Source organism: Canis aureus, chromosome 1 (assembly GCF_053574225.1).
Source record: "Canis aureus isolate CA01 chromosome 1, VMU_Caureus_v.1.0, whole genome shotgun sequence".
NCBI lineage: Eukaryota > Metazoa > Chordata > Mammalia > Carnivora > Canidae > Canis > Canis aureus.
The window spans coordinates 112927104-112938584 of record NC_135611.1 but is presented as its reverse complement, the minus strand read 5'-3'; the positions used below and the strand labels follow the sequence as shown (position 1 = coordinate 112938584).

The window sequence follows — 11481 nt, the reverse complement described above, 5'->3', positions numbered from 1 at the left end:
CACCTGCTTGGACCCTCACACACATACCACACAACCCTATCACACAATCCCAGAGATTCACCAGCATGGAAATAAAATGCATCTCCCATCACACCACAACAGAATCACAATCACAGTCATAAGCTGCCGTGTGGATTGACACACACCCTCCGAACACTACATCACAGACATGCACATTGTACACTCCACCATACCCTGCCATGTCCCATTTCACATAGAGACCCACAACCAATTGACCCATAAACCCAAAGACCAACACATCCCCACACTCAGCAGCATCACACACGCACAGGCCACACACTGCCTCACACACCCCATGAGCCTTTGTGGATGTTGCTGCAGAGTCACACAAAGGCACACATATAACCACACACACACACTCCTCCCCAGGGAGCAGAAGACCACAAGGCGTAACTGCCAAAGCATGGCTAATTGTGAATGATAGACAAAAAGGTGCACACAGACTCACACACAGAACAATAATTCACAGAAACAGAGCACATGACGCCATCCCACACACTTCCCACACTACACACATCACGTATTGCAGTGCTATCACATACACCTCTGCTGCACCTGCAAACACGCCCCAATGCCCCCACCCAGATGCCACACACATCCCATCTCGGTGTGTGTATGAGTGCGCGCATGTGCGCACGCGTGTGCGCGCACACACGCGCTTAGCTAGCATACACACCCCAGGCCCACCACATACACACAATACCCGATCAGGCACCCATTGAGGCCTGAGGTATCAGTCTCTCACCCCCACACTTTGCTCTCTGAGGAACAGCTCAGACTTTCCTTGGCGATTGTGGAAGGGGGCAGAGAGCAAGGGAAAGCCCGTCCTTGTAGCTTTCTCAGGATGTGGGTATTCTCCCCACCTGTGGGAGTGGAGGCGTGGGGGACACAGGCAAGGGGCACAGAGTGAGCCTGGTGTGGATAGGGGCTGGGTAGTGAAGGTTAAGGGCCTGATCAGGGAAATATGTGAAAGGCTAAAAGCCAGAGTGAGACATACAAAAAGATAAGAGAGAAACAGAGATTCAAAGCGGAAGAGAGACAAACATGGACAAGGAGACAGGGCCTGAGAGTAAAGGGGGGCAGGAGCCAGCTTCCTTGTCTTTCCCCAGCACCCAGAGCCTCAGCCCAATCCTGTACTCTGACCCATCCCTATCCCTCCCAGCTGTCCCTTGTTGCCATGGTAATAGGGAGGCCGAATATGCAGCAAAGGAGGCTGGGCCTGCAGACCTGGCCTGTCTCCATGGAGACTGAGGAAGGGGGGGGGAGCCATATCTTCTAGCCCAGGTGGTTGGCCCCCAGGTCCCCTCTGCAATTCTGCCCCCTTCCTGGGTGTGTGTGTGGTGCGGGGAGGATCTGTCAACATATCATCTCTGTCCCCCTTGTCTGTTTCTGGCAGGGATGGGCCTGGACCACAGGCAAGGTGGTTCAGAGGACAGACATGCCTCAAGGTGTTTGGATCCCAGGAGATTCTAGGCTCTCTCTCTCACTCTCTCTGTTCTCCCATTAGGCTGGGGGAAGCCTCGGCCCCCCACACGATACCCCAGATACAGGCTCATGTCCCCCTTTATGCACTCCCTCCTCAGACACGAGCCTGGTGAGACTGATGACTGTGCACCGTGCTCCCAGCGCGAGGCTCTGCGGAAGTTGGGGGGTGGGGGGAGGAGAGAAGACTTAGGAAGGTCACAGGGATGGACAGGGACAAGGGAGCTCAGTGAGCGAGACATAAGGAGAGACTTAAGAGGAGAAATGGACACAGTTCAGAACCAAGTAGAGGCAGATACAGAGAGATGGGCAAAGACAGATGAGAAAACAGACGGAGGGAAACAGAGCAACAGAATTACTCAGTGAAGGTGACAGAGAACCACAGGGACATAGAGAGCCTGGCAGAGACACATTTGGCAAATGGGAGTCTCGGAGATCAAGACCGGGGGATACTTGGAGCAGAAAGGGGGAGGGGTGTGGAGACTGGGAAATGGGGAGAAGACCCCACGGATCAGCAGCATGGTATGGGGACAGAGAGCTGGAGAGACCGGAAATGCCTGCAATCATTGCAATCATATTCTAGTCACCTCAACAGACCCAGAGTCTGGCCCAAGGGCAGAGACATTGATTAAAGTCTGTACAATAGATGTGGGGACAAGAGACCCTGACTCGAGCCCACCCCCACACCTGTCCCCGAGGGGGACGCACACACACAGCAAGGGCCGGAGACACAGGAGGGGCTGGGTGGAGACTGGGGGTGCTGTGTGTCGGGCGGGGTCTCCAGGAAGGGGCCCGCCCACGCACCTCCAAGGCAGGCGGGCCCAGGCGCCAGTCCCCGCCTGGCCGGTGCTGAACGGACAGCTCCCGGGCTCGGGCAGCCTGCCGGGGAGAGCCCAGCCTCTGGCTTTCCTCACCGCTGCGGCCCCCTCCCCTCTCCATCTAGTTTTCCTTGGCTTCTCATCTCTAGCCTCCCTCTCTAGTCCCACCTCCATCTCTGCTTCTCTCAGCCCCAGTTCCCGGGGGGTGGGGGGAGTGGGTCTCATAACTTCCCTGCTTCATCTGTCTCCCCGTCTGCCTCGGTAGTACCCTGTCCCCATCTCCATTCTATCTCTCCTAATCACGGTGGGTCTCCCTCTGTTTCTCCCCCCTCTTGGCTCCCTCTCTCTCTCCCTCCCTCTCTGCCCCCTCCTTGTTTCTCTCTTTCTCTCCCCGCCACCACTGCCCTATCTCTCTTCCTCTCTTCCCACCTCTCCATCTCTCCCCCTTCTACTCGGCCTCGTTATGGCTCTTGCTGTGTGACCTTCACGCGTCCTTTCTCAGCTGCAGTTTCCAGTGGAAACCTCCAGCGGGGCGGGGGAAGGCGGGGACGGAAAGCAGACCCACCCCTCTCCCCGCTCCACCAGCCCTTCAGCCACCCCCTCTCCACTGGGATTTCTCACTTCCTCTCTTGGGGGCTGGGGAGGCACACTTTCCACAGAAACACAGGGTCACAGTCACAGACAGTTGAAGATGGCCTCCTGGGTGTACACACACACACACACACACACACACGCCCACGATGAAAAAGTCACCACATCACCCTAGCCCAAGCACACACTTGGCACTGTGTGGCCACTCCAGGCACCACCACACTAAGCAGTTCCCTCGCCCTCCCCGCCCCCAACCCCATCTGGTTTCTATCTTTCTGTGTCTCTGTTCCCTGGTGTCTCCGCCTCTCCAGATTCCTGCATTTTTCTCCATCTGTCTCAGGGTCTCAGTTGCAGCCTCCTTCTGTCCTGAGAGAAGGTCAGTGGAGAGGGGCCAGCTGCCAGGACCTGGGCTGACCTGCTGCCTGAGGGCAGGGCCCAAGGGTGGAGAGAGTCCAAGAGTGACCATCCAGTGTGTGGTTCTCAGCAGACTCCGTGGGGAGCCCAAGCCTTAATGCCCTCACATCCCCAGGAAATGAGACCCAGGTATCCCCAGTTTTGGGGTTTTGTTCTTTTTTTTATTCCAACAGGGACTGGGGTGTGGCAGCGGGAGGGATGGGGGCCCAACTGACCTCCTCCCTGGGGGGGGTCTCATAGAAATTCCGAGGTTTCTCCCCAAAAAAAAGAGAGAAAGAGAAGAGTTTAGGGGCGCCAGGGGACACCCATCCGCCCAGAGGCCCTCCCCTCCTCCAGAAGTGGGGAGGGCTGTGTCAAGTCTTGGGGAGCCTGAGCAGTTCCAGGATGGGGCTCTCCTCGCGGACTGCTTTCCGCTTCTGGAGGGGCCCCGCAGTCCCCGGCGCTGAAGTCCTCGGTTCCTGCGCTCCTGTCCGCAGTCGGGGGCGGAGGGCAGGGTCCGCGGCACCCTCTGGCGAGTCCACTAGGGGGCGCAGGCAGGCTCCGGAGCCGGGCCTCGGACTTCACCGTGAGCCGAAGGCAAAATCGCGGCGTCCCGCGCACCGGGGCGCAAAGTCCCGTCCCTTGCCCCACTGGGGAAGCGGTGGCGGGGGAGGGGGGGCGGCCCGGGCCTGGGGCGGGCCCCGTCCCTGCGATCAGTCCGGCCGCCAGCCCGGCTCCGCCCGCGGTCACTCGTGCTCCGCCAGCTCGCGGGGGCCGGCGGGGCCGGGCCGCGGCCGGGGCGGGCTGGTGGCTTCGGCGGGGGCGCCAAGGCCACGCGGGGGCGCGCCGGCCCCGGACGCCCGCAGCGCCTGGATGCGCCGACACTCCTGGCAGACGCGCACGTGGGTGCAGGGCGTGGGGGCGGCGGGCCGTGCCCCGCCGGGCGGCCCCGGGTCGTCCAGGAGGCGCTGGGGCCCTCCGTGCGCGCCGCCCGCCTCCCCGCCCGCGCCGGCCGAGTAGAGCTTGCCGTTGCTGAGGCGCATCTCGCGGACCGCGCGCAGCGACAGCAGGGCCCGGCTCGGGCCGCCCGGGCGCCGGCGCCGGCGGGACCGCGACGTCTTGCGGCAAGACACCGCGTGCCGCAGCTCCTGCAGCATCTCCTGGCACACCGACACCTGTGGGCGGCGCGGGGCGGGGCGCGGTGGTCACCGGCCGGGGCGCCGCCGCCCCTCGCCTGGCTTCTGCGTCTCCCCTCCTCCTCTCCTTTCCCCTCTCATCCCCTGTTCCCCGCCCCCGTCTCACCTCTCCATTCCTCGGTCTCTCCGCTTCTCTCTCCCCTTCCGTTCCCAGGGTTTCTCCCCAAGTAGCCCTCACCTTCTGTCTAGGCTCCTCTCTCTCCCTTTCTTATCACTCTTAAGTCTCTGACCACCTCCTGCTTCTTTTCCATCTTTTACCTCTCATTCATGCTACCATTCCTGCAATACATTTCCTGAGCGCCTGCTGTATGCAGAGAACCAAACAGACACAAGTCCCTGCCCTCATGGAGGTTGGGTTCCAGCGTGCAGAGACAAAAACAAAAACAAAAAACAAAACTGTAAATGTAGGTAGCCTGTTAGCTGGTGATGAGTGGTTTGGAGAAAAATAAAACCGGGAAAAGAGGTGCAGGGAGTGATGCTGCATCTGCAGAAGGGAGGTCAGGGAACACTCATTGCGAGGAGGATCTTCAGTAAGACTGGATGCTGAGGGGCACCTGGATGTCTCAGTGATTGAACACCTGCCTTTGGCTCAGGTCGTGATCCCGGGGGTCGTGGGATCAAGTCCTGCATTGGGCTCCCCGCAGGGAGCCTGGTTCTCCCTATGTCTCTAATGAATAAATAAAATCATAAAAAAAAAAAAAAAAAAAAAAAAAAGACCGGAGCCTGGGAGGAAAGCAGGCGGATGCTGTAGCAGGTCAAAGGTGTGGGGGGAGGGGGGACCTATAAGCAGGGCAGGGTGGCTGGAACCGAAGGGAGATGCAGGGGGGATGGGAGATGCAGGGGGGATGGAGAGAAGAGGAGGAATGCAGTCCCTAGGCTGTTGTAAGGGTTTGGTTCCCAGTCAGGTGGGAGGCACTGGAGAGTTTTAAGGAGAGGACTACTGTACTTTCACAGGCTCTCTGGTGCCGTGTTAAGAAGAGACTAGGGAGGCCAAGGGCAAGCTGAGTGGCAGTGGCTGGATCCTGGGTATTTTTCGAAGGTGGAGCCAACAGGACTGGCTGAGAGATCCGGGGGAGGACTGAGAGAGAGGGGAGAGTGAAGGGTAATCCCATCTTGGCCTGAGCAAACGAATGACTGTGCTGTCTGCTGCGTGGGCAGGAGCTCTGCACTGGCCACGTGATGTTCCGTGGGCTACCTGTCAGACATCCATGGGCAGATGTCGAGTACGGGGCTGAGTTTACAAACCCTAGGTCCAGGGAGAAGTCCCTGTGAGGGATGCACACTGGGGGGTTATGGCAGGCAACTCCAGGGTCCTGCCTTCCAGTGCCCCCCCTCCAGTGTAGTCCCCTCTGTCTTTGTATCTGGGCTGCTGTGTGACCAACAGAATATGGCTAGTCAGCTAACTAGTCAGCTGACATTTTGGCTTCTGCTGGGTTCACCCTTGCATCACTCGCTCCGGGAAAAGTCAGCTGCCACGGTGTGAGGACACCCAAGCAGCCCTCTGGAGAGGTCCCGAGGCCTCCTGTCAACTGCCATTGGAGTGTGTATTCATATGTTCTTTATTCTATCCTAGGATGTTCTGACATCTTAAAAACCTTGCTGGCCAGGTAGAGACTGGTCCTCCCAGAGCTAGACAACTCTTAGGGATAGCAGAGGGCTGGGAGCCCACCTTTCATGCAAATCAACCAATCCCAATACCTCTCCACCCCGCCACTTGATGTAACTCCCACACCCTAGCTGCTCTAAATCACCCAGGCCCAGATACACACAACTAGAGCCCACTGACATTACCCACACGAGCCAGTTCTAAGCTGCTCTCCCTGCCTGCCTTGCCTTCATGCAGAAACCCCAGTGAAGTCTGAGGCCTAGGCTTTTCCCCAGCTCCAGCTCCTGACAATCCTGATGCTTCCCCTGTGGCCCTGTGTGGTGTGGCATGACCCCTCCTGGGAAATGTAAGTAATAAAATATCTTCTCTCAGTGGCATTGGCCTCTCCGTGTCATCACTTAGTCACCTCTAGAAATCAAAATCCTACAAGTACATTTGGAGACAGCATGCCACCTTGGAAGTGGACCCTCTGACTCCAGGCAGTCTTTCAGCCAACAGCATGACCGGGACCTCACTAGAGACCCTGGCTGCCAGGGCCACCCAGCTAAGGTGCTCCCAGATTTATGACCCACGGGAACTGTAAGCTGACATAAGTGTGCTGCTTTAAGCTGCTAAATCTTAGGGTGTTATATAGTAATAAATAACTAATACAGGTTGTTAGCATAGCAGTGGTCTTACAAACCGTTTGGCTGGATGGGATCGCCAAAGGGGTGGAGAAAGCCAGAGGAGTCCAAGAAGGAGCCCTAGAGCCTCTTAACAAAGGACTGGCCACAGAAGAAGGAGCAAAGTGAGGCATGAGCATGGAACAGAGGGTTTTGAAGAAAGCAATCAGCTGTGCTGAAGCCTATCACTAGCTTACATGTGATGAGGCCTGACATTCCTGCAGTGGATTCTGGATGTGGGTCACGGGTGACGAGTGGCTTCAGTGCAGAGGTGAGGACAACAGCTGGATGGGAGTGTGCTCAAGAGTGAATGTAGGTGAGGACCTGAAGCAGCAGGGAGAAACACTTTCAAGTGTGTAAGGTTAGGGGAGAAGTGGAGTGGTGTCTGGGAGGGGAAGCGGGGTCAGGGAAATTTCTAGAAGATGGAGAAGATGACAGCAGGTTTGTATGCTGACGGCCTTGATCCAATAGAGGGGAGGAAACGGATGATTCGGGGATGGGGGGAAAACCATGGAAGGATGGAAAACCATGGAAGGATGTCCTTGGGGAGGGAAGAGAGGAGATGGGGGCACAGGGAAGGGCGCCTTAGCTGGGAGTATGCATGTTCCCTTGGAGTAACTGACTGGGTGGGTGGAGAAAGCAGGCAGGTGCCTAGATGTGGAGAGGTCTGTATGCTCTCCTCTGACTCCTATGCTTTCCTCAGAGACGTGGAAGCAAGGTCATGGGTCAAGGTGAGGAGGGGGATGGGCCCGGAGCTAGAGGAGAGAGGGGGGTGGGACGTGCAGGAGTGCAGGGGCACGTGTGGGTCCGGAGATGGAGGAGTGCCACTGGGCAGCAGCGAGGCCCCATGGAGCAGAGACCAGCCCCACTCATTGCCTGCTCACCACCTCTCATTCCTCTTGCTTCACCCCCTGCCTCCCCACATCCTTCTCCCCTCCTTTCCCCTTCATCCTCATCTCTGTCCATGCCTGCTTCCCTCCTCTGGCCTTCCTCACACTCGCTCTCCTCTCCCTTCTGTTTGCACCTGCCTCTTCTCGGACCCCCTCTACCCCAGGGGTCTCTCAGGTCCCCTCCCTGCCCCTCACTGCCTCTGCTATTCTTCTAGGAAGGCTGTGCAGGTCACAACCTCCATGCCCCTCCGCCCTGGCACCCCACTTCTCCCCCACACCCTTCGCCAACCTCCTCACCTCTTCGGATTCTGCCGACCTCCGCGTGGACCATATGAATTCCATGACCGCCACGAAGACAGCAATGATGAGGCCACAGATGAGCACAACAAAAATGCCACCAATGTTCTCCATGCCCAAACCTGGGGGTCGAGGGGGAAAGCCAGGGGGTTGGGGCTGTGTGGGCACAGGGACCTCAGGGGGCTTTGGGAATGGCAAGTTGTGTGGGGTAGCTGACCTTTAGCTCGATGGTCCTCCTCCTTGGGGCACCGGCCCCCCTCCCACCACTTGCGCTTCAGGATCTCCAGCCGGTTGTTCTCCTGAAGCTGCAGGATGGCCAAGGTGATCTCATCCCGGAATGGGGAGCCTGGACCAGACATACAAGGGAGTGGACTGGCCGCTGGGGCCCTGGAGCCCTGCCCACCCAAACCACAACTGCTCCCTCACCACGACACTTCCTTCTGCCTCCACCACATCCCCTGGGGCTTCTCTGTCCACCTTCAGGTCTGACCACTGCTTGCCACTCTCCTGTGACCAGCCTGAGCCAAGCCCCCACTATACCTCATGTCACATTTGTCACGGCCCCCTCCCTGCAGCTCTCCTCACCCCCCACCCAGGCTCTTCTTTATGGCAACCAGAGGGACAACTTCAGAAACACAGCCATAGATCTCGCCTCTCTCATGCTCACAATTCTCCAATGGTTTTCCAATGCAGAGAGAACCAAGGCCTTCCCTCAGACTAAAGGGCCTGCGTTCACTGACCCCGGCCACCTGGGGCTCTCAGCTCCAGCCACACCAGCCTCCTGGCTGTTCCTCCAGACACAATCCTACCATAGGACTTCTGCCTGGAAGGTTCCTTTCCCCACATCACTTGGGGCTCTACTCACATGGTACCTCAAAGGGTCTCCTCTGATCAGCCTCACTTAAAATGGCACCAAGCACCCCACTCCCTGTCAGTCTCTTCCCCTTAATTTACTTCAGAGCAGCTGTGACCCCCCGGTGTCACGATACAAAGCCACGTGTTTATTGTCTGCTTGCTGTCAGTGCCCCTAGTCAAGGGCAGGAGGCTGAAGGCTTGGCAGCTCCCTGCTGAGGCATTCTAGCATGCAGTGCAGTGCCTGGCACACAATAGGGCATCAGACAATCTGCCAAGTGAATGAATCTCCGGCCACATCTCTCCTCTGCGTGGCCTCAACCCCAGGCAACCTCTCCTCCCTACCCTTGGATCCTTGTCTTAAACCATCCTTAGGTCCCAAATACCCTACATGTGTCCTATCCTGGACTCATTTCTTCATTCACTAGGACACTTCTTAAGCATCTACCAGGGGCTAGGAACTAGGGACATGGGCGAGTAGAGTGTTTCATATTTATCAGGCACCTACTATGCGCCAGACCCTTGGTTTACAGATGTTAATTCAAGTCCCTCATGATCCTGGTATTACTAAGTGTTACTGCCCCCCTCCCCACCATTTTCTGGATGAGGCAGGTGACATTCTTGCCTAAGGTCAGGCACAGAGTCACAGAAGGAGCTGGAATTTGAATCCAGGTCAGTGTGACTCCAGAGCCTGGCCCCCAAAGCACCAGGCTACACGGCTTCCCCGGCACAGCACTGAGACAAAGCACAAAGCTGCTAATATTTAGGGTAATTTGTCACACAGCAATAGAAAACTAACACAGCAGTGAGAAGTAGTGAGATGGATTTCAAAACCAAGATGTCAAGATGTAGTGATAAAGTTGGTGGGTTTTCAGCTCTGGGTCCTGGAAAAGCAAGTCTAAGTCCCCCTGGCAGATCCACCCACCTATCCCTCATACCTCCCTTTTTCCCTCCCTCCCATCCATCATCCCTATTCTGAGCACCTGTGTTGAGCCCAGCTGTGGGTTCCATGCAGAGAACATGAAGTACATAAAACCAGGTCTTCACCCTCAAGAGGGTCCTTGGGCCAAAGGGGAAGGTGGCAAGTGTCATGGCTCATAAGTACTGGGTTGTACGCAGTCTCACTGGGTTCCCCCAATGGCCATGCAGGGTTGGAACTGACTGTTGCCAGGCCCGTTTTTGCAGGCCTAGTGTGTTGGTTCAGGATGGTGACACATGCCCAAGGCCTTGCAGCCAGGAGGCCGCACATGACAGGGGACGCCTGGCCCAGTCTCCAGCTCACATGGCCCGGTTTCAGATGCCCAGGGCTCCCTCGGCATTCCCCAGGCCCACCACTCCGTACCCAGTGGCATGCCGATGCCGTAGCCCTTGGTGTCGAGGAGGCCCCCGATCTGGGTGAGGTTGCAGTTGAGACGCCGGTGGTACTCGTTCATGGTGGACTCAAGCAGGAAAGCGTAGCGGGAGTTGAGAACGCGGGCGATGCCTTCTTCTGTGCTCTTGACAAACACGCTGGGCTGCTTTGACTGCATGTAGTTCCACATACGCTGGTATGTCTGGTACCGCGAATTCTGGGGATAGGGGGGTGGCAAAAGGGGAAGTCAGGCATGCGGCAAGCATCTTTCCCCTGAGCCCTGTCCCCTGCCCTATAGGAAGTTTCTCTCAACCAGAGAGCAAGCAAGGAGACCAGAGGAAGACTAAAGAGCCAAAGTCAGAAGAGAAGAACAAGACAGACCACTCGAGGCCAGGTCCAAGTCATCCACACTCCCACCAGCCCAGCGAGATCCCTGAGGACTGGAGGCTTTGGAAGAAGGGACCACTGTCTGTTCTCCAGCCTGTCTTCTCTCTTCCACCCCTGGGCCTGGCTTGGCCTGACACCCAACCCTGTCTTCCCATCATTCCCAGGCCTTATGTGCAGAAGCTCAACCCCAAATTTACCAGGACCCACCTGGGTTGGGGAGACCTGTGTCCGTGCCAAATAGGACAGTTTACTTCCTTCAGACCCTGCAGGAACCTTCTGGGGAATGCCCCACCCCGCCACTACTTGCGACATGTGCCCTCCTTTGCTCTGAGGTCCAGACACTGTTCTTCCTATGTACCCCACAGGCTAGTTCCCAGGGCTCAGCAATCTCCCAAACCTACTTCTCTGGGCTCCCATCTGTGAACTGGTCCTGTGACCCACCTAGGACATCTGGGAGTTCACCCCTCCTCTCCGTGCTTCGACCAGTGGCCCCTCCCAGCTCCAGCCTCCCTTAAATCATTAGTCTACTCCCCACCTGCCCTGGAGGGAACCTCCAGCTCTAAATGGATCACCCCTGTTTGGTTACCATTCCTATCTCCCCACTTACAGGTTCCAATCTCAGCCCTATCCTAGCATTCAGGACCTCTACAGTCACGCAAACCTCCTTGCCAGGCTTGTTTTCCTTGTGATTCCTTCCCACCACCCCATTATACACAGTGACAAGCTCCTTTCACCCTAAAGGGCCTTGCCCTCCTCTCGGCTGGCCCATTTTCCTAAGTCTAACACTTCTAGCAACTTCCCTAACCCCATTTGGCCCATCTAGCACTGATATAACATTAGATCCCACATCTCCTTTCTATTCCCTGGGTGAGAGTCTAGTTCCTCCAGCCAGACAGTAACACTCCCTGTGACACCATAAGAGTGTCTTCTGCTCC

General features: G+C 57.1%; 1 protein-coding gene across 4 annotated transcripts in view; it reads right to left on the bottom strand.

Moving 5' to 3' along the window:
• Window positions 1-3465: 3465 nt before the first annotated feature.
• Window positions 3466-11481, bottom strand: part of GRIK5 (glutamate ionotropic receptor kainate type subunit 5) — a 54018-nt gene continuing 46002 nt past the window's right edge. For all 4 annotated transcript variants that reach the window (XM_077850244.1, XM_077850240.1, XM_077850247.1 and 1 more), the window contains 4 exons: window positions 10151-10376; window positions 8174-8302; window positions 7957-8078; window positions 3466-4480 (listed from right to left, as the gene is read on the bottom strand). In XM_077850244.1, coding sequence (XP_077706370.1) covers window positions 4052-4480; window positions 7957-8078; window positions 8174-8302; window positions 10151-10376 — 906 coding nt within the window. In that variant the 3' untranslated portion in view covers window positions 3466-4051. The remainder of the gene's footprint in view (window positions 4481-7956; window positions 8079-8173; window positions 8303-10150; window positions 10377-11481) is intronic.